The sequence below is a fragment of the Haplochromis burtoni genome, unplaced genomic scaffold, assembly GCF_018398535.1.
Source record: "Haplochromis burtoni strain Fernald_Lab_line unplaced genomic scaffold, NCSU_Asbu1 Contig_2, whole genome shotgun sequence".
NCBI lineage: Eukaryota > Metazoa > Chordata > Actinopteri > Cichliformes > Cichlidae > Haplochromis > Haplochromis burtoni.
Window position 1 is genome coordinate 1704402 of NW_024582363.1, and position 27558 is coordinate 1731959.

The 27558-nt window shown below is 36.6% G+C and overlaps 1 protein-coding gene across 1 annotated transcript; it reads left to right on the forward strand.

The window, feature by feature from the left end:
- Nucleotides 1-8513: 8513 nt before the first annotated feature.
- On the forward strand, nucleotides 8514-26365 carry pnoca (prepronociceptin a). Its single transcript, XM_005913058.3, has 3 exons — nucleotides 8514-8777; nucleotides 22606-22736; nucleotides 24767-26365. The coding sequence occupies exons 2-3, from the start codon at nucleotides 22617-22619 to the stop codon at nucleotides 25379-25381; spliced, it is 735 nt and encodes a 244-aa protein (XP_005913120.1). The 5' UTR covers nucleotides 8514-8777; nucleotides 22606-22616; the 3' UTR covers nucleotides 25382-26365.
- Nucleotides 26366-27558: the final 1193 nt, after the last annotated feature.

Genomic DNA, 27558 nt, shown 5'->3' on the forward strand with positions numbered 1-27558 from the left:
AGTTAGGTTGCTTAATATTTACGCTAAGTACTCTTTAAAATACCAGAATAGGGAGGATGGTGTAGGTTTAAGTTTATTAGATTGATCAGTATTGCTGAACTATGAAATATTTTTTTTGCATACAGGTATAACAGAATAGCTTTAGTGTAGTTGTTGTTTTAAACTTGAGTATGAACTTATACAAAATGCAGCAAGATATTTAAAAAACAGTTTTGTTGATTAAAAAACACTATATCGGATTCATATCGGTATCGGCAGATATCCAAATTTATGATAGTTGTTAGTCAGAAAATGAGACCTCTGATCCCTGCAGCTGTTGTAGCTGGGTTAAAATAGATCTAATTGCTTAATTAATATCACATAGATCCAAGTCTATGAAACACAGTGTTTAAAGCAGCCTGAGCTGTTGGTTCACAGAGATTACTTTTACATATGTTATTTGAAACTGTGACTATGTTTAATACGAGAATCAGTTAATAGTAACAACTATATTGGAGGATGAAGTGCAACCTGTTGCACAGTGTGATCGGCATCTGTGTCCTAAAAGAAACACAAAATGACTAAAATAATCTGAACCAGCTGAATACGTATGTGCAAAGACATCAGAATAAGAGACTTGGGGGGTGTGTCCACATTATTTCATTTGTTTAAGAGCTAAATATACATAGAGTATGTAAAAAAGATTTTTTATCTGAAGTCACCATTTATGGAATTCATCTTGCAGAAGTGTGATGCAGGCATGGGAAGGATCACGTTTACATATACCAAGGATGAGCCCTCTGTCACACAAGATGCCTCAAGCATCCAGCAATTAAACTTTTGAAATGAACTTTTTATTTATGTATTTTTTTAATGAAGCAGTAGTAGTTGTAATTATAGTATCAAATAACTGTAGAATACCTTTTGAAAGAAGAATATTATATCTTTTTAATCTTTGAGTTAAATGTATTAGTATTTTCTGTTTTATTAGTATTTAAATGTATTGACGTCAATTTTCTGAAAATGACAACACAGCAGACATATGTCTTCCGTCCTTCCTCTTTACGTCTTTCTCCCTTCTTCTCAGCTTTATTTGCCTCTCCATCTTTCCACACACGTTGTCCATTTGTTTTTTTTAATCTACCATCTCTCGTCTATCTTCGTCTTCTCCTTGCAGCCCTGCTTCTACCTCCTGACTCCTCCTTGCTCCCCCATCTTCTGCCTCCTCCTCCCTTGTCCATCCCTCTCTCTCTCTAAGTAATGAAAGAGGGATTTTTGAAAGAAAGAGAGTGAGAGAGAAAGAGAGACAGCAGAAGGAGGAGGTTGAAGTGGAGGGGTGGGTCCCTATAAGAGCAGCTGCCTCCAGCCTCCACGTAGCCAGAAACACCACACTAAGACAGAAGAAAGGAATCATACGCTGACAAACTGCATTCACCCAAGGGACCTCCTATTGGCAGCCCCAGAACAGGTAAGGAATCCTTGGCGAGCAGGAGGGAGTAGTACAGGAGGAAAAGAAACTGCTTGACCTCTGACCTTTATATAAAGAATTTTTTCCTTTGTAGTTTTCTCAGTATTGTCATGCACTAACCGTTTGTTGTGTGTATTGTTGAAGAAGCCCCATAGAAACTATACATTTACATTCATTTGACTCATCTTAGTTCCTTTAAGGGTGAGTGATGTTGCATTGCAAGCCCTGTTTAGACAGCCCAAAAGATAACAATGAAATCTAAATTTAGCAGAAAATACAAGATAAACAGGAGAAAGAAGAAACCAGTGAGTCCTTTTTAAGAGTAAAGCTTTATTATCCCAGTCAGTATGTGTCTTCATTGCTACTCTGTCACCCACACCTGCTGGAGTCTCCCAGGATAATTACTTTAATAATTACTGAGTAATAATTACTTCTGTGTCGTTACCTTCTGACATTTGAGCTTAATCTCACTGAAAAAAAATATATAAAAAATATCTCAAACTGTAAGTGACAGTGTGAGTTAACACAGTACCTCAGGTTAAACACTTTGTGTTCAATAGAGTCAATGCATCTGCTCTTAAAGAGCAGCTACAGACCTCAATGTTCCTTAATATGTATGATTAAGAAGTTAGCTATTAGTGTTGATTAAAAAGCAGAAAGTTATGTACAGAACACAGAGCATGACGTGAAGAGGCTGCATCTGAGGAGTACACATGCATTTTAATTTGTAAGCACATTGGCAGGTAGCAGATAGAAAGGTCATAAATTGCTGGTCATGATTTGTCATTAATCATCAAGCTCTGATTCACAGCTGATAGGATCCAGGAATGAAAGGAGACTCTTTGCAGGGATATGTTGTTTGGGTTCATCTGAAGTAATGAAAGGTAATTTGGATGAGCTCATGTTGCCTAATGAGGGTAAGATTTTGCAGAACTCCCTTCATCAGAGGAATATTTTTCGATTTTTTTTTGACGCAGTTGCCTGAAGGTTATGTTGTTTTTAATGACAGCTTCTGCCACATTCTTCATTAAAGTAAAAATACTTTGGGTTAATTATGACCAAAACAATTACATGAACATTAACCAGTATGAGCTCTCATGTAGTAGATACTTATAGACTGCTCTCAGCTTATTTTGAGTCACTGGTGTAATTTGGAATGAACATTGCTACTTTAAAAGGTAGCGGCTCAGAAATCAAGGGTTTTACTGACAACAACTGTGAATAAGTCTCAAGCTTGTTTTGTTGTTGTCATTCAGGACCAGCTGTTCAGCTCCCTTTATAAAATATAGAGACTAAAAGGTTAAATTAAGTAATATAAATAGATTTTATTGACATCTAAGGCACCTGGACACATCTGGCCCATCGTTTTGCTCCAGACTTCAATGCTCTTTATTACCCCGTTCAAGAGCTGGAGTAATGAATCAAGCTAATAGGATTGATTAAAATGGTTGGATCTTTTATCAGATTTATCAAATGACAATTTGATGACACATACATCATCCATTATAGTTTTTAATTTTCTTTAATTAATGAATCATGTTGTCTAACTAACAAATGTAATAATTAATTTACTATTAATCATTGTAACTAATTATTAATCAATCAATTTTAAACATGAATCTTATTTTTCTGTCATTTATTTGCATTAGTAGTACTAATACCTGTAGAAGTAGAAATAGCAGCAGCCTCCTTCTTACATAGTTTATTAATATTATTCTTCCTGTGCCTTTAGGCATTTAATAAACTGATTACTAAGAGCTGCATTTATTCAATCTCTTAAAAAAACCTTTATGAAGTCAATAACAAACTTGAATATATCTTTTTTCATATTAATAATTAGCCTAAGGTTATATTTAGCCTGGGGCACACTTTTCCTTTGACCTTCAAAGAAATTGTTTAAACAAAGGCAACACTGATGATGGAATTTTCTGTAGTAAACTTTTGTTTAAAGACCTTTTTAACAACTGTTAATCCTTGGTCTTGTGTCAGTTTATATTCATCTTCAGGAATATGTTTACAGACAGTGCTATTAAAAAGAATAAAAAGAATAATAAAGAAGCGTCTGCTTTCTTACACTTCACAGCAAAATTTCCTGTGGGTACAACAGATCAGGGTAGAAGATGTTCCTATAGCTGTCTCGTTGCAGGTGTTTTGCGTTGACTGAATAAAACCAGATAAGGAATGTCTTTGGTGAGGCTGCATGAACACTAAATAACACTATAAAAATGTAATGCTTACATTTTGAGGAATACTTTGAAAAGAAGTTGAGGATTTGGTGTGGGTGGTTTTAGGTAAACACGCTTTTGTATTCAGAGATACTGATGTATGCAAAATGAGGTTTATATTGTAGCTCAGTTGTACCATTGTGAAACACATAATCTTGTAGTGATGAGCATCCTTTCATTTTGTGGGTGATTTCATTGTGTACCTGCAGAAAACCTGACAAACACTGCCAAAGTGACAATGAGAGATAGTGAGAGAGATGGGATTTCAAAACAAACTGTAATTGCAAACAAAATGTTTGAAATGTCTAAGACAGCTATCTTAAACATTGTAGAATCAATCCAAAGAGACAAAAGAAGGCTCATTCACGGAGCTCTGAGCTTTTTTGTTCATGACATAGCTTGTCTTGCAAGTTTAATTTCTCAGTTTTTATTCAGACAAGAAAATTTCTTACATTTCTTATCCCTATTGGAAATATTTTCAACTCAAATATAATGCTTCTCCTGGCTTGTAAATCCCTTCTAATCCACAGTTCTCTTCCTATCACTAAATACATTCCACAATATCATTATTTTTTATAGTGAGATATACATATTTTATTCCAGCACAGTTTGTGTGAAGAACCTACAATTTCGTTGTACATGTTATTTTCTAATTCTACTCTATTCTATTCTATTCTATTCTATTCTATTCTATATGGATACACCTCGTTAACACTCAGAAAACATTCTCATTTAGGGTAGAAGGGGAAAATGGAATGAGGAAATGATTGCTGGATCACAGGTCACATGGCATAGTGGCGGGGTACACATCTCTGACAGCAGCATTGAACTGCCTGTGAATGTGTGGACTTAATCCAAAGATGCAATGTTCCTAACACAGCAGGATCTCCAGCCATCCTTTTATGCTTATCTATCCTTTCACAGACCCCTCTCCTTATCGTCTTGCTGTGTTCCACTTTTCCCCTCTGTTTCAACACCAAATAGAAATGATTCATGTCAGATACAGTCTGTTGAGCAAGAAAACCCTACTTAAGGTTACTTAATTTCTTCGATATCTACTCAAGAAAAAAACTAGAAGTCATGATTATTGCTGTCTAGATACAGTCTCCATACTTTCCCTCTGTCTTAACACGTGGATATATTAAAAGACCTGGATGTGACCTTCTTAGTGGCAAATGATGAGCCTACTCCCTTGAAATTGCATGCTTCCTCAAACTAAATTGCAAGAGCAGAAAGGCATAAATGCAATTAGATTTTTTTTTATATCTTTTACGGCAACGACAAAGCTTTGATCATTAGTGCATTTGGCAAGCAACAAATAATTGTTAATATATTTACTATTCAATCTTGCATTGCAATATTTACTTGTAGTTCCTGCTACATCTGTTGCTGCTACATTTTGATATGGGGAAGATTTGAAACATGATACGTTTCTATGCTATTATGCATGACGTACAAGCCTCAGGCAAAATTATTTATTTTTATATTTGTTGCCTAATACTAGCCAGTGATGGGAGGCAGGATGTGAAAAATGTTTTTTACAAGAAAGCTGAGTGCTTTGTATGTCTCATATCCACCTCAATCACCTCCTGCAGCCTGTTATACCTTTTGAATCTGTCAGATTTTAATTAATCTTGTAATTAAATTAGCATAGTCATAATAATATAGAACAAGAAAAGATTAAAAATGAATAAATGAACAGGTAAACACCATACAGTAATTTTTTTTATTATTAACAAATGATAAACATTTGTTAAACTTATTAACAAATCATTTTAACATTTAGATTTTTAAAACTTTTCAAACTACTACTACAAATTACTGTGAAAGACATCATGCTGTAGTAAATCGGTAGGCAGTGAAAGAGGGAAAAAATCTGGTTTTGAAGGAACTTGATCTACAGCTTTGACTTTACAGATCAAAGTGTAAATTAAGTTCAAGGGAAATTATGTCTGGCATATCCATGTTCCAAATCAGGAGTTAGTAATTTACTGAGGAAATTTGGTGATAGGGCGTGCAGTCTGAGCCACAACTTGACCTGTTCATTTCAGTCATCTGTCAGTGAATCTCTGTAATAACTTGAAAAAAGTGCAATAATAACAAGAAAAATCATTGGGAAACCAGTCTGGTGTGACCTCTGTGTAAGTATGTGTCAGTCACCTCTACAACGTCAATTGACTTCAGGTGATTAGATGCATTGAGAAAGGAAATTGATTTAGCTTAGCGTGTCTGCTGTTAATGGCTTTAGCTGCTACGTCACACTCAGTCTGACTGACAGGGAACATGACCCCCTCCCCCCCAGAAACCAAATAAAACAAAACTTGAGGTCTTTTTCTAAATGTTTCCTCAAATCTGAGATTTATCGAATCACAGATGCATCAATCACAAAACTATATGAGTAATGATACAACTGACATGACCTCTGACCACGAAAGAGAAAGTTTAAAGAAATAACTTAGTGTTAAACCTTGTTTTTCACACAGATGAGTTATAGCTTTTGGAACATTGATACTGAGACATACATGCAGAAAAAGTAAGAGGTTGTAGTAGAAATGTTGTCTTGTTTTGGTGGGAAACAAAACAGTGCAAGTGAAAAAAAATAGCAGCATAAAGTGTGAAAAGAACAAAAGACACTGAAACGGCGTCTTAAAAGAAAAGAAGTTGATAACAGGGGAGTATAAGAGTGCCCGTAGGCATAAGGAAGAATCATGTATTGATGTGCAAGATTTATTTGCTCTCCTGAAACGTGTCACGTCAATGACCACACTGCCATTTTGCCAGTTAGACATCAATATTACAACAAAGAGCACAATGTATTTTGAGTGGGCCTGGGACAGGTTGTCACTCACAGTCTCTTTTCTGACAGAAAATGTACTCTGGCTGCAGGCAGAAGACTAAATAACATTTAATTACCTGTCAAATCGACTCATCAGCTTATAAAACCAACATCGTGATTTCACTCCAGTTATTTAATATTTCTTTAAAATTGCTCGTCCTCACTCCTGCAAGAGTTGGAAGGATTTTACTCCTTATGAAGAAGTCGTCTGAGCTGAATTAGCCCATAAAATAATCTGTACATAACTAAGGATTCAGAAGAGTGTAAAAAAAAAAAAATGCTTTAAGCACGCGTTGCATTAAAATTTAACGTGACATATTACACCAGTTACTATTTTTAAAATATACTTTATTGTCCCTTAGGATAAATTCAACATTCCTCTGAGATTTTGGTCTATATTGACATAATAGTGTCACACAGTTGCTGTAGATTCGTCAGCTTCACATCGATGATGTGATAAGCCATCCATCCATGAATTAAGCCTCGTGACATGGCACGTTATCCTGCTGGAAGCAGCCATCAGAAGATGGGTACACTGTGGCTGTAAAGGGATGAACCTGATACAAGGCAGGATGGTTCCACGCTTACTCCAAATTCTGACCGTACAATCCAAATGTTGCAGCAGAGTTTGAGATTTACCAGCCCAGCTAACATTCTTCCAGTCTTCTGTTCTCCAGCTTTGCCTGTATGAACTGTAGCCTCAGTTGCCTCTTCTCAGCTGACAGTAATGGTACCTGTTGTGGTCTTCTGTTGCTCTCAGCTTCAAAGCTTGATGTGTTGTGGGCTTAGAGATGCTCTCTTGCTCTTGTGCTTGGTTGTAATGATCTCTTTTAATCCAAAGTAATTATAGTGCTATATATTTTTACCATGTATTAAAATAAACACCAGGAATATTGTGGGATATGGACAGAGGTTAAGATGGATATGGGAGAGAACAGTGATGCACTATCCTGGACTGTGGTGTTCACTTTAGGTTACTCAGCGGTAGCAAACAGCAATATAAATTTAAGGTGATGATGCTGATTAGACTCATTCATTCGTCTGTCAAGCAGTGTGTTAGGAACCTACTGCGATCTTTGCAGCATTGAAGTGAGATAGGTTGTTAGTCAGAAAATGAGACCTCTGATCCCTGCAGCTGTTGTAGCTGGGTTAAAATAGATCTAATTGCTTAATTAATATCACATAGATCCAAGTCTATGAAACACAGTGTTTAAAGCAGCCTGAGCTGTTGGTTCACAGAGATTACTTTTACATATGTTATTTGAAACTGTGACTATGTTTAATACGAGAATCAGTTAATAGTAACAACTATATTGGAGGATGAAGTGCAACCTGTTGCACAGTGTGATCGGCATCTGTGTCCTAAAAGAAACACAAAATGACTAAAATAATCTGAACCAGCTGAATACGTATGTGCAAAGACATCAGAATAAGAGACTTGGGGGGTGTGTCCACATTATTTCATTTGTTTAAGAGCTAAATATACATAGAGTATGTAAAAAAGATTTTTTATCTGAAGTCACCATTTATGGAATTCATCTTGCAGAAGTGTGATGCAGGCATGGGAAGGATCACGTTTACATATACCAAGGATGAGCCCTCTGTCACACAAGATGCCTCAAGCATCCAGCAATTAAACTTTTGAAATGAACTTTTTATTTATGTATTTTTTTAATGAAGCAGTAGTAGTTGTAATTATAGTATCAAATAACTGTAGAATACCTTTTGAAAGAAGAATATTATATCTTTTTAATCTTTGAGTTAAATGTATTAGTATTTTCTGTTTTATTAGTATTTAAATGTATTGACGTCAATTTTCTGAAAATGACAACACAGCAGACATATGTCTTCCGTCCTTCCTCTTTACGTCTTTCTCCCTTCTTCTCAGCTTTATTTGCCTCTCCATCTTTCCACACACGTTGTCCATTTGTTTTTTTTAATCTACCATCTCTCGTCTATCTTCGTCTTCTCCTTGCAGCCCTGCTTCTACCTCCTGACTCCTCCTTGCTCCCCCATCTTCTGCCTCCTCCTCCCTTGTCCATCCCTCTCTCTCTCTAAGTAATGAAAGAGGGATTTTTGAAAGAAAGAGAGTGAGAGAGAAAGAGAGACAGCAGAAGGAGGAGGTTGAAGTGGAGGGGTGGGTCCCTATAAGAGCAGCTGCCTCCAGCCTCCACGTAGCCAGAAACACCACACTAAGACAGAAGAAAGGAATCATACGCTGACAAACTGCATTCACCCAAGGGACCTCCTATTGGCAGCCCCAGAACAGGTAAGGAATCCTTGGCGAGCAGGAGGGAGTAGTACAGGAGGAAAAGAAACTGCTTGACCTCTGACCTTTATATAAAGAATTTTTTCCTTTGTAGTTTTCTCAGTATTGTCATGCACTAACCGTTTGTTGTGTGTATTGTTGAAGAAGCCCCATAGAAACTATACATTTACATTCATTTGACTCATCTTAGTTCCTTTAAGGGTGAGTGATGTTGCATTGCAAGCCCTGTTTAGACAGCCCAAAAGATAACAATGAAATCTAAATTTAGCAGAAAATACAAGATAAACAGGAGAAAGAAGAAACCAGTGAGTCCTTTTTAAGAGTAAAGCTTTATTATCCCAGTCAGTATGTGTCTTCATTGCTACTCTGTCACCCACACCTGCTGGAGTCTCCCAGGATAATTACTTTAATAATTACTGAGTAATAATTACTTCTGTGTCGTTACCTTCTGACATTTGAGCTTAATCTCACTGAAAAAAAATATATAAAAAATATCTCAAACTGTAAGTGACAGTGTGAGTTAACACAGTACCTCAGGTTAAACACTTTGTGTTCAATAGAGTCAATGCATCTGCTCTTAAAGAGCAGCTACAGACCTCAATGTTCCTTAATATGTATGATTAAGAAGTTAGCTATTAGTGTTGATTAAAAAGCAGAAAGTTATGTACAGAACACAGAGCATGACGTGAAGAGGCTGCATCTGAGGAGTACACATGCATTTTAATTTGTAAGCACATTGGCAGGTAGCAGATAGAAAGGTCATAAATTGCTGGTCATGATTTGTCATTAATCATCAAGCTCTGATTCACAGCTGATAGGATCCAGGAATGAAAGGAGACTCTTTGCAGGGATATGTTGTTTGGGTTCATCTGAAGTAATGAAAGGTAATTTGGATGAGCTCATGTTGCCTAATGAGGGTAAGATTTTGCAGAACTCCCTTCATCAGAGGAATATTTTTCGATTTTTTTTTGACGCAGTTGCCTGAAGGTTATGTTGTTTTTAATGACAGCTTCTGCCACATTCTTCATTAAAGTAAAAATACTTTGGGTTAATTATGACCAAAACAATTACATGAACATTAACCAGTATGAGCTCTCATGTAGTAGATACTTATAGACTGCTCTCAGCTTATTTTGAGTCACTGGTGTAATTTGGAATGAACATTGCTACTTTAAAAGGTAGCGGCTCAGAAATCAAGGGTTTTACTGACAACAACTGTGAATAAGTCTCAAGCTTGTTTTGTTGTTGTCATTCAGGACCAGCTGTTCAGCTCCCTTTATAAAATATAGAGACTAAAAGGTTAAATTAAGTAATATAAATAGATTTTATTGACATCTAAGGCACCTGGACACATCTGGCCCATCGTTTTGCTCCAGACTTCAATGCTCTTTATTACCCCGTTCAAGAGCTGGAGTAATGAATCAAGCTAATAGGATTGATTAAAATGGTTGGATCTTTTATCAGATTTATCAAATGACAATTTGATGACACATACATCATCCATTATAGTTTTTAATTTTCTTTAATTAATGAATCATGTTGTCTAACTAACAAATGTAATAATTAATTTACTATTAATCATTGTAACTAATTATTAATCAATCAATTTTAAACATGAATCTTATTTTTCTGTCATTTATTTGCATTAGTAGTACTAATACCTGTAGAAGTAGAAATAGCAGCAGCCTCCTTCTTACATAGTTTATTAATATTATTCTTCCTGTGCCTTTAGGCATTTAATAAACTGATTACTAAGAGCTGCATTTATTCAATCTCTTAAAAAAACCTTTATGAAGTCAATAACAAACTTGAATATATCTTTTTTCATATTAATAATTAGCCTAAGGTTATATTTAGCCTGGGGCACACTTTTCCTTTGACCTTCAAAGAAATTGTTTAAACAAAGGCAACACTGATGATGGAATTTTCTGTAGTAAACTTTTGTTTAAAGACCTTTTTAACAACTGTTAATCCTTGGTCTTGTGTCAGTTTATATTCATCTTCAGGAATATGTTTACAGACAGTGCTATTAAAAAGAATAAAAAGAATAATAAAGAAGCGTCTGCTTTCTTACACTTCACAGCAAAATTTCCTGTGGGTACAACAGATCAGGGTAGAAGATGTTCCTATAGCTGTCTCGTTGCAGGTGTTTTGCGTTGACTGAATAAAACCAGATAAGGAATGTCTTTGGTGAGGCTGCATGAACACTAAATAACACTATAAAAATGTAATGCTTACATTTTGAGGAATACTTTGAAAAGAAGTTGAGGATTTGGTGTGGGTGGTTTTAGGTAAACACGCTTTTGTATTCAGAGATACTGATGTATGCAAAATGAGGTTTATATTGTAGCTCAGTTGTACCATTGTGAAACACATAATCTTGTAGTGATGAGCATCCTTTCATTTTGTGGGTGATTTCATTGTGTACCTGCAGAAAACCTGACAAACACTGCCAAAGTGACAATGAGAGATAGTGAGAGAGATGGGATTTCAAAACAAACTGTAATTGCAAACAAAATGTTTGAAATGTCTAAGACAGCTATCTTAAACATTGTAGAATCAATCCAAAGAGACAAAAGAAGGCTCATTCACGGAGCTCTGAGCTTTTTTGTTCATGACATAGCTTGTCTTGCAAGTTTAATTTCTCAGTTTTTATTCAGACAAGAAAATTTCTTACATTTCTTATCCCTATTGGAAATATTTTCAACTCAAATATAATGCTTCTCCTGGCTTGTAAATCCCTTCTAATCCACAGTTCTCTTCCTATCACTAAATACATTCCACAATATCATTATTTTTTATAGTGAGATATATATATTTTATTCCAGCACAGTTTGTGTGAAGAACCTACAATTTTGTTGTACATGTTATTTTCTAATTCTATTCTATTCTATTCTATTCTATTCTATTCTATTCTATTCTATATGGATACACCTCGTTAACACTCAGAAAACATTCTCATTTAGGGTAGAAGGGGAAAATGGAATGAGGAAATGATTGCTGGATCACAGGTCACATGGCATAGTGGCGGGGTACACATCTCTGACAGCAGCATTGAACTGCCTGTGAATGTGTGGACTTAATCCAAAGATGCAATGTTCCTAACACAGCAGGATCTCCAGCCATCCTTTTATGCTTATCTATCCTTTCACAGACCCCTCTCCTTATCGTCTTGCTGTGTTCCACTTTTCCCCTCTGTTTCAACACCAAATAGAAATGATTCATGTCAGATACAGTCTGTTGAGCAAGAAAACCCTACTTAAGGTTACTTAATTTCTTCGATATCTACTCAAGAAAAAAACTAGAAGTCATGATTATTGCTGTCTAGATACAGTCTCCATACTTTCCCTCTGTCTTAACACGTGGATATATTAAAAGACCTGGATGTGACCTTCTTAGTGGCAAATGATGAGCCTACTCCCTTGAAATTGCATGCTTCCTCAAACTAAATTGCAAGAGCAGAAAGGCATAAATGCAATTAGATTTTTTTTATATATCTTTTACGGCAACGACAAAGCTTTGATCATTAGTGCATTTGGCAAGCAACAAATAATTGTTAATATATTTACTATTCAATCTTACATTGCAATATTTACTTGTAGTTCCTGCTACATCTGTTGCTGCTACATTTTGATATGGGGAAGATTTGAAACATGATACGTTTCTATGCTATTATGCATGACGTACAAGCCTCAGGCAAAATTATTTATTTTTATATTTGTTGCCTAATACTAGCCAGTGATGGGAGGCAGGATGTGAAAAATGTTTTTTACAAGAAAGCTGAGTGCTTTGTATGTCTCATATCCACCTCAATCACCTCCTGCAGCCTGTTATACCTTTTGAATCTGTCAGATTTTAATTAATCTTGTAATTAAATTAGCATAGTCATAATAATATAGAACAAGAAAAGATTAAAAATGAATAAATGAACAGGTAAACACCATACAGTAATTTTTTTTATTATTAACAAATGATAAACATTTGTTAAACTTATTAACAAATCATTTTAGCAATTAGATTTTTAAAACTTTTCAAACTACTACTACAAATTACTGTGAAAGACATCATGCTGTAGTAAATCGGTAGGCAGTGAAAGAGGGAAAAAATCTGGTTTTGAAGGAACTTGATCTACAGCTTTGACTTTACAGATCAAAGTGTAAATTAAGTTCAAGGGAAATTATGTCTGGCATATCCATGTTCCAAATCAGGAGTTAGTAATTTACTGAGGAAATTTGGTGATAGGGCGTGCAGTCTGAGCCACAACTTGACCTGTTCATTTCAGTCATCTGTCAGTGAATCTCTGTAATAACTTGAAAAAAGTGCAATAATAACAAGAAAAATCATTGGGAAACCAGTCTGGTGTGACCTCTGTGTAAGTATGTGTCAGTCACCTCTACAACGTCAATTGACTTCAGGTGATTAGATGCATTGAGAAAGGAAATTGATTTAGCTTAGCGTGTCTGCTGTTAATGGCTTTAGCTGCTACGTCACACTCAGTCTGACTGACAGGGAACATGACCCCCTCCCCCCCAGAAACCAAATAAAACAAAACTTGAGGTCTTTTTCTAAATGTTTCCTCAAATCTGAGATTTATCGAATCACAGATGCATCAATCACAAAACTATATGAGTAATGATACAACTGACATGACCTCTGACCACGAAAGAGAAAGTTTAAAGAAATAACTTAGTGTTAAACCTTGTTTTTCACACAGATGAGTTATAGCTTTTGGAACATTGATACTGAGACATACATGCAGAAAAAGTAAGAGGTTGTAGTAGAAATGTTGTCTTGTTTTGGTGGGAAACAAAACAGTGCAAGTGAAAAAAAATAGCAGCATAAAGTGTGAAAAGAACAAAAGACACTGAAACGGCGTCTTAAAAGAAAAGAAGAGTTGATAACAGGGGAGTATAAGAGTGCCCGTAGGCATAAGGAAGAATCATGTATTGATGTGCAAGATTTATTTGCTCTCCTGAAACGTGTCACGTCAATGACCACACTGCCATTTTGCCAGTTAGACATCAATATTACAACAAAGAGCACAATGTATTTTGAGTGGGCCTGGGACAGGTTGTCACTCACAGTCTCTTTTCTGACAGAAAATGTACTCTGGCTGCAGGCAGAAGACTAAATAACATTTAATTACCTGTCAAATCGACTCATCAGCTTATAAAACCAACATCGTGATTTCACTCCAGTTATTTAATATTTCTTTAAAATTGCTCGTCCTCACTCCTGCAAGAGTTGGAAGGATTTTACTCCTTATGAAGAAGTCGTCTGAGCTGAATTAGCCCATAAAATAATCTGTACATAACTAAGGATTCAGAAGAGTGTAAAAAAAAAAAAAATGCTTTAAGCACGCGTTGCATTAAAATTTAACGTGACATATTACACCAGTTACTATTTTTAAAATATACTTTATTGTCCCTTAGGATAAATTCAACATTCCTCTGAGATTTTGGTCTATATTGACATAATAGTGTCACACAGTTGCTGTAGATTCGTCAGCTTCACATCGATGATGTGATAAGCCATCCATCCATGAATTAAGCCTCGTGACATGGCACGTTATCCTGCTGGAAGCAGCCATCAGAAGATGGGTACACTGTGGCTGTAAAGGGATGAACCTGATACAAGGCAGGATGGTTCCACGCTTACTCCAAATTCTGACCGTACAATCCAAATGTTGCAGCAGAGTTTGAGATTTACCAGCCCAGCTAACATTCTTCCAGTCTTCTGTTCTCCAGCTTTGCCTGTATGAACTGTAGCCTCAGTTGCCTCTTCTCAGCTGACAGTAATGGTACCTGTTGTGGTCTTCTGTTGCTCTCAGCTTCAAAGCTTGATGTGTTGTGGGCTTAGAGATGCTCTCTTGCTCTTGTGCTTGGTTGTAATGGCAAGTTATTTGAGTTTGTATTGCCTTCATCTCAGCTCAAAGCAGTCTGGCCATTCTCCTCTGACATCATCAATGCAATTTCACCCAGAGAATTGCTGCTCACTGGACAGTTTTGCCTTTTCACACCATTTTCTCAGTAGATCAGCAGTTCTAAGTTCAGCACATACAGAATAATCTTTTTTTCCTCATTCTTAACAAGAGCTTAAAATTCATCAGGTTATTTTCACTATGTCTACATGCCTAAGATTCATATATTTATAAACAGAGATGGGCAGTAACGTGTTACGGTAGTCAGATTACTTTTTTCAAGTAACGATTAAAGTAAGGGATTACTATTGCAAAAACGGCAATTAGATTACTGCGTTACTGCGTTACTAAAACTGTGATTTTTTTTTGCGAGAATGTCTCATGACAGTGACGTAAGCCAGTGCGACGTTCGTGAAAACAGCTGTGTACAGAGCAACAATGGATAATATATCGAGTGTGGGAGAGAGTATGAGCGTGCAGCGTTTAAAGCGTGGAAGTACTGACCTTACTTTGAGTTTGATTCCATAAAAAGTGACAAAAACATTAGTGTCCGTTGTGCGTGGGAAGAAAACTTCTTTTTACAGCGAAAAAAACCCCTAAACTTCCAAGCAAGCACCGAGTGCGCAACGACGTAATGGGAAATTCACAGAGAAACTCGCGGATTCTTCCACTGACCGCTGCGGCACACCTGCACCAGGGTAAACCTCCGCCTACCCCAGTCCTGCTTTACAGGTGAAAATAGAGCAACAGGACCGCTGAGTCTTTGACTTTATTTATTTTCTGCTGTGTTTTACTTGCATCTATTTGAAAGAGTGAGTGTAAACACAAAAAATATTTTATTTTATGTGCTGGAATGTGCAGAAAATAGGTTTAAATGTTAAACTAATTTCTTCAAGTCAGAGAATGTTGCATATAATTAAATTTTTGCTTGATGCATAAAGTTAAAAGATTAAAACTAATAAAACAAGTTTTAAAAAGAGACTTTTCCATTTGATTACATTTTGTATGATGGATTATGCAGAAAAAGTAGAATTGGGCTGAAAGATCTATCGCTTTATCACCTCTTCAGGTTGTAAATCGTGTTTTTAAAAAGTAACTAAGTAACTAAGTAATTAATTACTTTTGAAAATAAGTAATCAGTAAAGTAACGGGATTACTTTTTGGAGGAAGTAATCAGTAATTAGTTACTGATTACTTTTTTCAAGTAACTTGACCAACACTGTTTATAAACATAAATGTAATAAATTTACATATGTAGAATGAAATAATAAAACATGATGAAACTATTCACTACCACTTTGTTTTGCACCTGTGTGCTTTTTTTTCCTTTTTTTTTTTTCTTACAATAAAAGCAGCCGGTGAAGTAGCAGAGTAAGTTAAAGAAAGATAAGACGGGGGAATTCAAGGCAGGCTAAGAAAATTATATTAGAGAGGTAGCTTGTGACACTTGGATTTGCACGAACTCTCTATGCACTGAGGATAGTAATCTGTTTTATACTCATACAATTTTGCTGCCCCTTTATACTTATGGTCCATCATCTTCCTCAAGTCAAATTTTTACGTTTAAAATCAAGTGGCGGTTGTCACATCAGTTCATAAAGTGAGCATTGTCTGTAGTAGAGACTCAGAGCCAGCCATTACCACACAACAGAGTCATTGCAATCATATCATCAGCATCGCATCATCATTTGGCAGACAACAGTTAAACTCACACAGCCTTGTAATGCCATTTGTGCATATGCACATCTACAGTGTGTCTGGCATCACAGAGGAAACAAAAAGTGAGGAAAGTTACAGCCGAGCGGAGACCCTGACGTGGTGCACTGACGCAAATTTGGCAATACTGTGGTCTTTACATAAGTTACCCGATAATCTGCAGCTTTGCTTTTAAAAAAAGATGCACTCCAAGACGGATGCACATTGCTCCCCGATCAGCCACGCGTAAATAATCCGGCTTTAAGCCGTACTTCAGGCTGGGAGTAATTTATTTTTTATTTCCTATTCTTGATGAGAAAATGGCAATAATGGGGAGAAACACTGGTGGAAACAGTCGATAATATGATGTGAGATAGTTTGAGAATTTCTGAGGGCTGTCCTTATAGTGAGGTGTATGTAGCTGGATGACAAGACCAGAAATTAGACTGGAATATACAGTTAAGCCTTTCTTTAACCTTCTTTAACCTTAAGAGCACTTATTTCTAGTTTCCTCGATGTAATTTAGAAGATTCTGAAGATTATAGAGTTAAATAAATGTACACACATATTTTCAAAGTACAAACTTATGTTCCTGTGTCAAAATATATTTATTTATTATAGAAAATGAAAGAAAATGCATACCATTACATTTTTAATTACATAGAGGTTGCTGAAACAACCATTCAGTGTTTATTTCCTCTTAAAAATGTTTTAGCTTCACTTCATATTATTCCTAGCTTGCCACACCCCAACCTTCATTGACTTTATGACCCACAATTTGAGAATCAGTGAGAAATAACAGGTTTGGACACTAATGAGAAATGCATTTCCTTTCATCGGGGGGCTGGACTTATTCATTTTGACTGCAGACATCCATCAGTAGCGCCTCAGCACAGTGCCACACAGTAATGACTTAATTAACTGGTTTATTTAGTGGTTAATCAGTTAATTAAAAGCAGAATAATTGAGTCTTACAGGCACTCAAGAGAACATGGCAGACTTGAGAATAAATCCACACTGTGCTTCATTTTTACAGAGCTTTGAACAATTTAGAAAAGAAGACAAATATAGATAAACACTACCTTCAGGGCTCCTCTGTTTGCACATATATCTGTACTCCAATATCCTCAGTGAGTGCTATCAGGCTGTGTTCGTTCTCTTCTGGTATATTCTGGATAGCAAATCGGGCCTTAGTTCTTTGCCAGTGAGAGAGTTAGCCTAGATAGGATAGTCATCTGTTCCCTAAAGTGTAGCACTGGTTGCTCGTTACATCTCCAATGACAGCTGCCCAAGGATATTTGAATTTTTACAAAATTAAGAATACTTATCATATTATTCTGACAGGGTTAGCCAGTTGCAGTATTTTGTCTGAAACTTGTGAAAGAGGGAATCATCTGAACAAAAAGCTTTTAAACCTTTCTGAAACACAGACATTTGACTTAGTTGAAGTAGTATTGTATAGATGTATAACTCTGCGACTCTTCTGTTGGTCAGTCAGTCTAAAGTGAAATATTCTACCAGTAACTGGAAATTGTGATAAAAACATTAAATTGATTGATCTATGTTTAAACCCTCAACTGTGGTCATAGGCTCTAAGAAGTGACCAAACGAATGAAGTGGCAGATTTAAATGGGCAAAAGGAGTTTCCTTTAGTGTGACTTGACTCAGCCTGAGAGATACAGTATGGTGAGGAGCTGAGACATCTAGAGCCTAAAGTAAAGCTGCTGCTATGATTTCAAAAGGATCCAATTGATCTGATTCAGGCTTCTCATCAGAATGCCTTCTGAATGCCTTTGGAAGTTTTCCAGGCACGTCAAACTGAAAAAAATCTTGTCTATCTAGAGCCCAGAAGAGACACCAGGGGCAGGCCAAAAACTCACTGGAGGGATTATGTATCTAATCTAGACTGAATGTGTGAGAATCATCCAGAAGGACCTGGAAATAGGTGCTTCTGGTTGAAGGATATTTACTTAGCCTGTTACCACCATTGCCCAACCTAGAATAAGTGGAATAAAAAAGACTGAGGCATGGACGGCTGGAAGCTCACCCTCTGACTTTCAATTTAACAAAATTAGAAAGTTGTGATTCATAAATAAAATAAAATTACAATAATATTAATCCTTAATTAAAACATGGAAAGTTGGCTTGAAAAGCAATGCAGTCATTTGGTGCAAGCATAACTACTAATGTTTAGTAGTAGTATAGCGGTATAGTATACTAAAATATTAAAACTGAGATAGTAAAGGCTCAGCTCAGAAAGCAGCAGCATGATTTCACCCTGATGAACATGATTTAACCAGATGTGATTTGTTTAAAGGTAAAAGCTCACTGTTTTCTTATTTAAATTATTCCATCTGGTAACATTAATCTGTGTGGTAGAGAAGATGGATTTGTCTGAATGCAACCATTTTACAAGCAAATAAAACATAATTTAAAATCCAGCATACAGAAGGACATGCATTTGTATTCCTAAAACAGAGGCTAGATGTTGAAAGATGAAGAAAGCTTTTTACCTGTTTGAGGTAAGAACATATCCGCCACACCGTTACACCACCGCCAGCAGTTGGCAGGATGTATCCATACCTTCATGTAGTTTATACAAAACTATGACCCTGCCATCTGAATACCACAACAGAAATCGAGACTCATCAGAACCTTTTCAGAATTTTCTATTGTACAGATTTGGTGAGGCCATGTCAATTGTAGCCACAGTTTCTTGTTCCTATATGATAGGATGCCAGTTCTGTGTGGTCTTCTGCTGTAGCTCATCTGCTTCAAGTTGGACACACTCTGAGATGTTCTTGCACTGGCCTCTGGCATCAACAAAGCCTTTTTGTCCAGAGAACCGCTGCTCACTGGATAGGTTTTCTTTCCTGACCATTCTCTGTAAACCCCAGAGATAGCTGTGTCAAATGTCAGTAGATCAAACACTTGTGAAATAAACTAACAACCATGTCACGTTCAAGATCACTTTACTTTCCCTTTCTGATGCTCAGTTTGAACTTCAACGGGTTGCACCGATCATGTCTACATGCCTAAATGCACTGAGTTGCTGCCATGCAAATGGCTGAATAAATGAGATAACTGAGATAAAACCAAGTAATTAGATAAAACCAGTTTATCTAACAAAGAGTACGTCTTTAATTATCTTCACTCACTGCTAAATTAAGGATATGTGGCTCACCTATGTTTTCCTCTTTTGACCACATCTCAGTAGAGAAATGTGGCCATCTTTGCACATTATCCTCTTGCTTTTGGAAAACAAGCAGGGACAGATTCAGTGACAGGAGGATGGAGAACGAGATGTATTGTGGCCACATGAATGCGCACAAGCTGTTTGTCTAAATCCAGTGCCATCTGTCTTACATTCCTGCCTAAAACAGCTGTGATGTTCTTTTGTCCTTCACTGGCAAACCCACCCTCTTTCCCATCAGATTAAAGACTTGACACACACTTTTATTGTTTGCACACGAGAAGGCTGATTAATTTTGCAGAGCTATTGTTTTTCATGAGTTGTCAGAGACTGGACTGAACTGTACTGCAATTACATTTCTATCATTTTTTAATTACCCTGAATAAATTCCAGATTTCTAAGATATTAAAAAAGTTTTTTCACTGAAGACAAATTAGTTCTAAAAAATTTTTAAGCTGTTTTAATAGATAATTTAAACCAGCCGTTAAAGTTGCATTTTAGTACTGTCTGTTTTAATGTATTGAAGTACAGATACAGTGTGGACATATGCTTGTGTGCCGTGTAAGTGTGTGTGTTCCACTGTTTTGTGCATATGAGTTCAAATTTGTTTGTCATCAAGAAACAATGACTCAGTTTGTTGCCGGAGGCATTATTGAGGCATCAATTAAAGGAGTTAACGAGTTTGTTTAATGAGACGAAAACCGTAATTGTGTTTCTGACGTCAGACTTGCCAGACTCTTCCTACCAAAATAAGGTCAAACTGTTTTATTTTGTTTTTGTCCCTGTCTGTATGCTGTTTCATTTATCGCTTAGACTCATTCAGTATTTCTCTTTTTTTCATGTGGCTGTGTTGTTTTTCCTCTTGAACTCTTGTCTGCCCTACACAGTATTTAGTGCAAATCACACATTGATGAGAAGCTAGTAAAAGTTTAAAACAGCCATCCATTCGCTTATCCTTTTTCGGTGTCCCGGGGGTGCTGGAGCCTCTCCCAGCTGTCTTAGGGCGAGAGGCAGGGTACACCCTGGACAGGTCGCCAGTCTGTCGCAGGGCTAACACATAGACAAAGACAAGTAATTGCACTCACATTCACCCCTATTTCCAATTAACCCAACCCCACTAACTGCTAACTAACTGGAGTGCCTGGGGTGAACCCACGCAAACACAGGGAGAACATGCAAACTCCACACAGAAAGACCCCTGATGGTGAAATTGAACTCAGGATCTTCTTGCTGTGAGGCAATAGTGCTAATCACCGTGCCACTGTGCTATTAGTATCAGTTCAAGCTATTAGTGTCAGTAATAATTAAAATGTTATTTAAAAAATAATTTGCATTAAAAGTGACTTTCAGTTCTATGTATTATTACTGTGATATTAATCGAAAGTATTTAGCACACTAATGATTGAATAGTAGCTATATGTTTGTGTGACATAATGACACTAATTGCACAAATGGCTGGCTTAACCTCAGTTGATAGAACAGTAGTGGTGTGGTCAAGGACATCAAGGACATTCTAGTAATTCTTGAATGTTTATTTTAAAACTAATTGTCAAATGTAATGCATCCATGCAGTCTGTGAATGCACCTTTCAGTCCTTACAGGAGATAACTATCCTCTCATCCAAATATGATCATTTCCAGCTCAAAAATCAATACTGTCATTACCATAATGCCAAACTGAGAAGAAATACCAACATTATTATTGATATAATACATAGAAAGAAGTGTCACTATTAGAAAGAACACAGATTGTAATATAGAACAGACCAAGTGAAATGTGTGGGACTACAAGAAAAGGTGCATAAATCTGTCTGCTACTTCAGCTCTATTGCTTTATATTGACTGGTATTTTAGAGCTATGATGGGAACTACACATCCTAACTTAAAGAGTCAGTGAATCAGTGAGGCAGGCTAACTTGTTCAACTAAACAAAACCACTTCTCCTGTACTTTTTCGGGGATGGGCAGAGGTGAAGGCAGATTGACTGAGGGATGCAGTCAGTGCTCCCTCATCCCTCATCAACTGCCTACTGAGGTTTTTGTCAATGTATTTAGCTGAATTTAGAATAATGAGCTTGGCAAGCTCAGTCCAAGGTCTCATCAAAAATATATTTGAAAGTAAAAAAAACCCAACCTAAAACTCAATCTAATTTATAAAATATGACAGTAATAAACAGCTTTGTCTCATGCTAACTTCTCTTATTATACTATTATCAACTATAGCAGATATTTCCATAGAAAACCCTGTAAAAATGTGTTGGATACTTTGTACAATATCTGCGTCAGAGAGACACAGTTAGCACCTGAAGTTAGAGGGAAATTTCAGAGCTATATTTCCCCAAGGACTTTGTAAGAAAAAAAAAACTACTATTGAAACAAAAAACAGAGCTAAATGAGACTGAATATTACAATTACATTTGCCTCGTGGCCAGAAACACGAGTCCAAATTTATGACAATGTTGCTCCCTAACTGTTACAGTAAGGACTCTGTAACAAGCTTGTCACATTAGCTTAAAACATGTGTTCATACTGCCTACACAATATGCTGCTAATTGAAAATGACATTGTGGGCTTAACAAGCACAAAGTGCTTTTTAAAGACTACACTGCATGCTTGATTTTGGATACCCTGATAGGTAATGTAGCAGGACACCACAAATAAACAAAACTTCGTTGATAGACATACAGTTATGATTTCAGCAGGGATTTGTTTCCTTGTCCCTTTCTTCAATTTTTATTTGGCTCGCAGAAATTATTATTGGTGTCAAGAAAATAAGGCAAACAATGACCTATCAGAAGATACGGACTTAATCACTGCACATTTAGCTGAAACTACTTTTCATAGCAATTTGATATTATATTACATAGAAGTATATTACTCTGCTATTCTGCAGAGACAGATAGTGTTTGAAAATTACACACTCACCAAACACTACAGAATGTAAGTTACCTGAGATGTAGTTAGTTCAGTATCAAAGTGTTGGACTGAACACGTGCCTTTCCTCTGTCCTGTTGTGCAACAGAAGGTGGGACCATGAAGACTGTGGTGGCTCTGCTTCTGCTCTGTCTCTGTGATCCTGGACAGAGTGACTGCCAGGCTGACTGCTTGTCTTGCAACAACATCCTGCCCAAACAGCTCAGTTTTAACACCATGGTAAGGGCTCAACACACACCAACACACACACACACACGCTTGTGGTTATAAGAGTGACCCATAGTCACAAAGGTGATGGCAACAGAAGAGTCAACTGGGAGCAGTTAAAAGGTAGCTGCTATTCTTCACTTTCACATCAATAATTATTAATTATTTGCCATCAACCATATAATCAGTAGTTGATGGTATTATGCATAATAATTTTTCAACAATATCTTCTTATGAAACTACTATGAAGCTCAGTTTTGCTACACATCAGCTATGAAATATTAATAACATAATAATGCACAGCAGATATGTCATGAAGGCAAAACTGGTCTTCTCTCACATTAATAAATCAGCTAACATATAGCGCTAAATAAATCTCTTCACTTGTATTATTTTCATTTAGTGAATATAAAGTGGAAACTCCTCACTCCACCTCCCTGTATTTATCTCATCCTCTCAACAGCTCCCTCACTGACTGACTCAACAAACTACCCTTTTGGCATTTGAGTTTTAATTTGTTGTGGCTAATTGATTCCTGGGGATAGATGTATGTTTCTCTTCGTGTTTATGCCTGGTGGTTGTTTTTCTCTACTTAATAGCATGTCTGCTTCTAAGTCAATTTTGGCAGGGAGCACACTAGAAGACATTCAAGTCCACATGGCTTAAAACATAACCTTTTAAACTGTTAGTGTTAGGTACTTAGGTCAGGTGTGGTATTTAAAGGGACCTCAAGTGAGCCTAGTGCTTAAAGACAAATTGTTATTTAAAGCTATGCTGACCACCTTTTACTCCTTTGCTAATTTAAATGTTCAATTTCTTTCAATTTCACTTGGAAATCTTGCAGCCCTCCAAGCACCTCAGTATTTCATGCATTACATGTTCGAATCCTCAATCTTATTTTGACAGATGCAGTCCAGTAACACAAACCAGCATACCAGTTACAGAATGGATCCGCATCCATACTGCATCAACACATGTCATCTTCGGTGATGAAAAACAGGTTCCCTATTTAACGGTGAAGATGTGATTTAAGGCTTAGGGTTTGGGCTGAGGTGAGCATTAGTGCTTGACATGTAGTAGTTTAGGGGTATCTTAGAAATTAGTGTATGTCAGTGTTCTTTGAGAGACAGACACCCAGGCAGGCAGGCAGGCAGGCAGACACATCACAAATGCCCACTGAACAGCTGAAGTGGAAGAAAGAGGTGATAACAAGGGCAGAAATCTAATCAATGTCCTTTTGTCTTATTGATTTTGGCATTTTTCGAGTTAAGGACTTTCCACTCAAGCAGCCCTAGCAAATCAGGTGCTTTAATACTGCAGCACATGTGTAAATGTCTACGCTTTTAATGCATAGACGTGTTCAGGACTCAGATTACCCAATCATCTAACAATGATTGCATTTTCCAGTTTCTCAGTTGTATGTAATAGTTATATTTCCTAATTTTGTGTGTCATGGATTTCTCAGGAGCCATAATGGGAGAGACACAGCTTCATCCAAAATGTATCAATTTAGTAATCAAATAGTCTATGTTAGTCAGTGTCATTAGCGTGTCAGCATGAGTAGGTGTATGGTTTTGTATGGCGCAAACCAATGACTACGATTCATTTTAATATTTGTTAAGAGATGATATAAACAGCTCTGCCAAAAATAAACAGATCTGGTCATAAACCTTGTCCTTTCATTTTGTGGACTTCAGCTGTGTTGTCAGTTGTATGTCTGGCAATCAGCATCAGTAAACTCAGATATAGAGTGGAAACTGGTAAAATGATGTAAGTGTGTGACTGTCAGCCAAGAATACTGTGAGAATGCCTTCAGTCTTCACTGTAATTCATCTTTGGTTGATATTACATTACCATCAAAACTAATACGAATTTAGTGATGTGCATGCTTCTGTTTATCATTTTTTTAAATGCAGCAGCATTATTTATTTTGGTGTTTTTATCTGAGAGATTACCTTATGTGCAGACTTTTGTCTGTTACAAAGATCTCCTCTGTTGGGAGCTGGGAAATTAAGATTATCTCCTGTCTTTGTCTTTGTCAGGTGTGTTTCATTGAGTGCGAAAGCAGCGTTTCCCCATCCTCCTCATGGGACCTCTGTCGTGAAGCACTGCTGTCACCAATCTTGTCCCCAAGTGGTTCAGTGTGGAAACGATCTCAGGAGGAGGTGGAGGCTCTGTTTCCTGGGGAGGACGAGCAGATGAATGGACGTTTGTTTCTTCCTATTGCACTACAGAGGGTTGATCATGTGACCCATGGACTTGATGCAGAGGAGAGGGATCTGGGTGGGAAGGGAAATCACCTCAACACTGCCTATAATTCCCAGAATGCGATGTCCCTGGAGGATGAGTATGCAGAGGAGGAGGAAGGTCAGGAAGGAGGAGACCCTGATGTGGCAGCAGGGCAGGGAGATGCAGCGCTAATCTCCAAAAGGTTTGGTGGCTTTGTAAAAGGGAGGCACGGCCACAGGAGACTCATGTCTCCAGGAAGATCCTACCAGAAGAGGTATGGGGGCTTTGTTGGTATTCGGAAGTCAGCCCGCAAGTGGAACAACCAAAAACGTTTCAGTGAGTTCCTGAAGCAGTATCTGGGGATGAGCACTCGGGCCACTGAGTTCAACAGTGTGTCAGAAGACCTCACTCAACAGAATGAGGTCTGAAGTCTTTTCATTGATCTGTTTTGTAGTCCGGTCACTAACATGTCAATGTTTGTCTGACATCATCAAACCTATTAAATCTAAGTAACCAAAATGAAGCCCATAATCGGAGACTTCTGTTGGAGTTCCTTGATGTTCTGAGATATTTGAAGTGCTGATTCTATTTTCCCATTCCTTGTATTTATGTTATCAAACTCTCCTTTGAACACTTATACAGTTTGATGCTCCAGTGGAGGTTTTAGGCCCTTTGAAACTGCATATAACCTGGCATGTTTCCCACCTCTTGAAACTCTTCATTTTTCAGACTTCCCATTCTGTTCCCTTGATCGAATGTACCAGTTTCATTTGATTGGCATTTTACTTTTGAAGGAAGCTTTTACTTTTAAAATCCATAGTAGTCCTGCAATGATTTACAGTAAAATGTAGATTTATTTTACTGTTTTATACAATCTGGCAGTCAGATTACCAACAAAGGTAGCATAATCCTTGCTGTTCTGCTACCAGGTATTATATGATTATTTTAACCAATAATTTTAGTATTATTTCAGTAATGCTTAAAACGCGTACATGCATCCTTAATGTTGAATATGTGTAAGTTCCTCTCTCTTAAATATACCACTATCTTGGAGCAGAATGCAAAAGTCAGTCTCTTTAAAATGACAACATCATTTTTCTTTTAATTTATGGTTTGGGTAATGTCAGCAGTAATGTAAAGTAATCTGTATGTAACTTGTGGAAAATAAATGGAAAAAAAAATCAGCTCAAATCTGTTGATTTATCACTGTGCCAAAATACACCTGAGACAGGGCTATTGCTATTTCATGTACAAGTGAGCAACATACATAACTGGCTCTTGAAGCGCCAGTGTGTACAAAAAGTGTTGGGTTCTTGAACTGTGCTAGTGTGGAATATTTTTCTTGCTCATTATTATAACTTGTAAATAGCTGGATTTAAACATGTCAATAAATATAGTTTAATATTTCCTTCGTGGCTTGTCATGGAGCAACTGATTCTGTGTCTTGAAGTGTTTTTTCCTTTGTTTTTATAAGACAGATGACTATTTGAAACTACATTTTTTTTGGAAGAGCAGAAAAAATTATTTGGTCTCTCTATTAAATTATCAAGTAGGCATACATGTAAGTAATCTAGTGGTAGCCCATGGCTTTAACCCATAAGCTTTAATAATAGAATCTTTATACTGATCCAATGAGAGAGGAGCTGTAAACAATATAGATGGACGGAAATGATTTAGACCTTCCAGAGTTTCATTGTGAGCTTTTCATAAAATCAAACTGGAATAAAAGCCCCATCCATTCAGGATGAATCTGCTATTGCTACATTTGTATTTTTAGGAACAGTTTTTTGATTCTCTCCTCGGTCAATCACGGCACTTTCCCCGTAGCATATTAAATGGATTATTACACAAAGTTTTGCTACTTAAACTAAGTAGTATTTAAAATATGCAACTTATCTAATTATTAAGTGAATTAAAAACAAGGAAACACACAGAGATAAGCATGAATGTGTTTTATGAAGAAAAGATTACATGTAAATATACTATTAACAATTAATGGGAGTAATGTAGTCAGTTATTTTCCACTAAAAACTCAAAAAAGGTTCCTTCCTTTTAAAATTTAAAAGATAAGTACACAAATAAAATTTGCGTACTTATTTTACTTTGCAGTGCAACATGTTAAAAATACATTTAGAAAAGCTGATTACAAGAATGATTATTCTGTGTGACCCCCATACACAGTGGACATGGGTTCACCTCTTTACAAATCCCAGTTTAACCTGATTACGTGTGAAATCTCAAAAGAACTTTGTTGCTATGCATTTAATTTTTCTCTCCCTTGTTTGTGTGAAAAAATGTGAAACTGGATGAGAAGGCTGGACTATTGTACAGACAATTTAAGGTAAAAACAAAATTAACAGTAAAATTAAACCTGCTGAAAAAGTTGAATTACTTATAGAATATTCTTAATTGCATTATAATATTGCATTTTGACCTTCTTGAAAATAGGGTAGCAGTAGCAACAGGGTTACTAACCCTCTGGGAGTTAATTTCACTAACATGAGGGAGCGCTTCCTGAGAGTAAGTTATATTTCTACCTTTTGTGAACATGAATATTAATTAGAACTAGAAATAGACTGGAACGCATATTTAGTACCCTTTGTTT

What these genes read in the sequence shown, in the direction of transcription:
- pnoca (XM_005913058.3), top strand. Translation starts at nt 22,617, where the DNA reads ATGAAGACTGTGGTGGCTCTGCTTCTGCTCTGTCTCTGTGATCCTGGA. An exon ending in AGCTCAGTTTTAACACCATG is followed by an intron (nt 22,737 to 24,766) that starts GTAAGGGCTCAA and finishes TGTCTTTGTCAG; the next exon opens with GTGTGTTTCATTGAGTGCGA.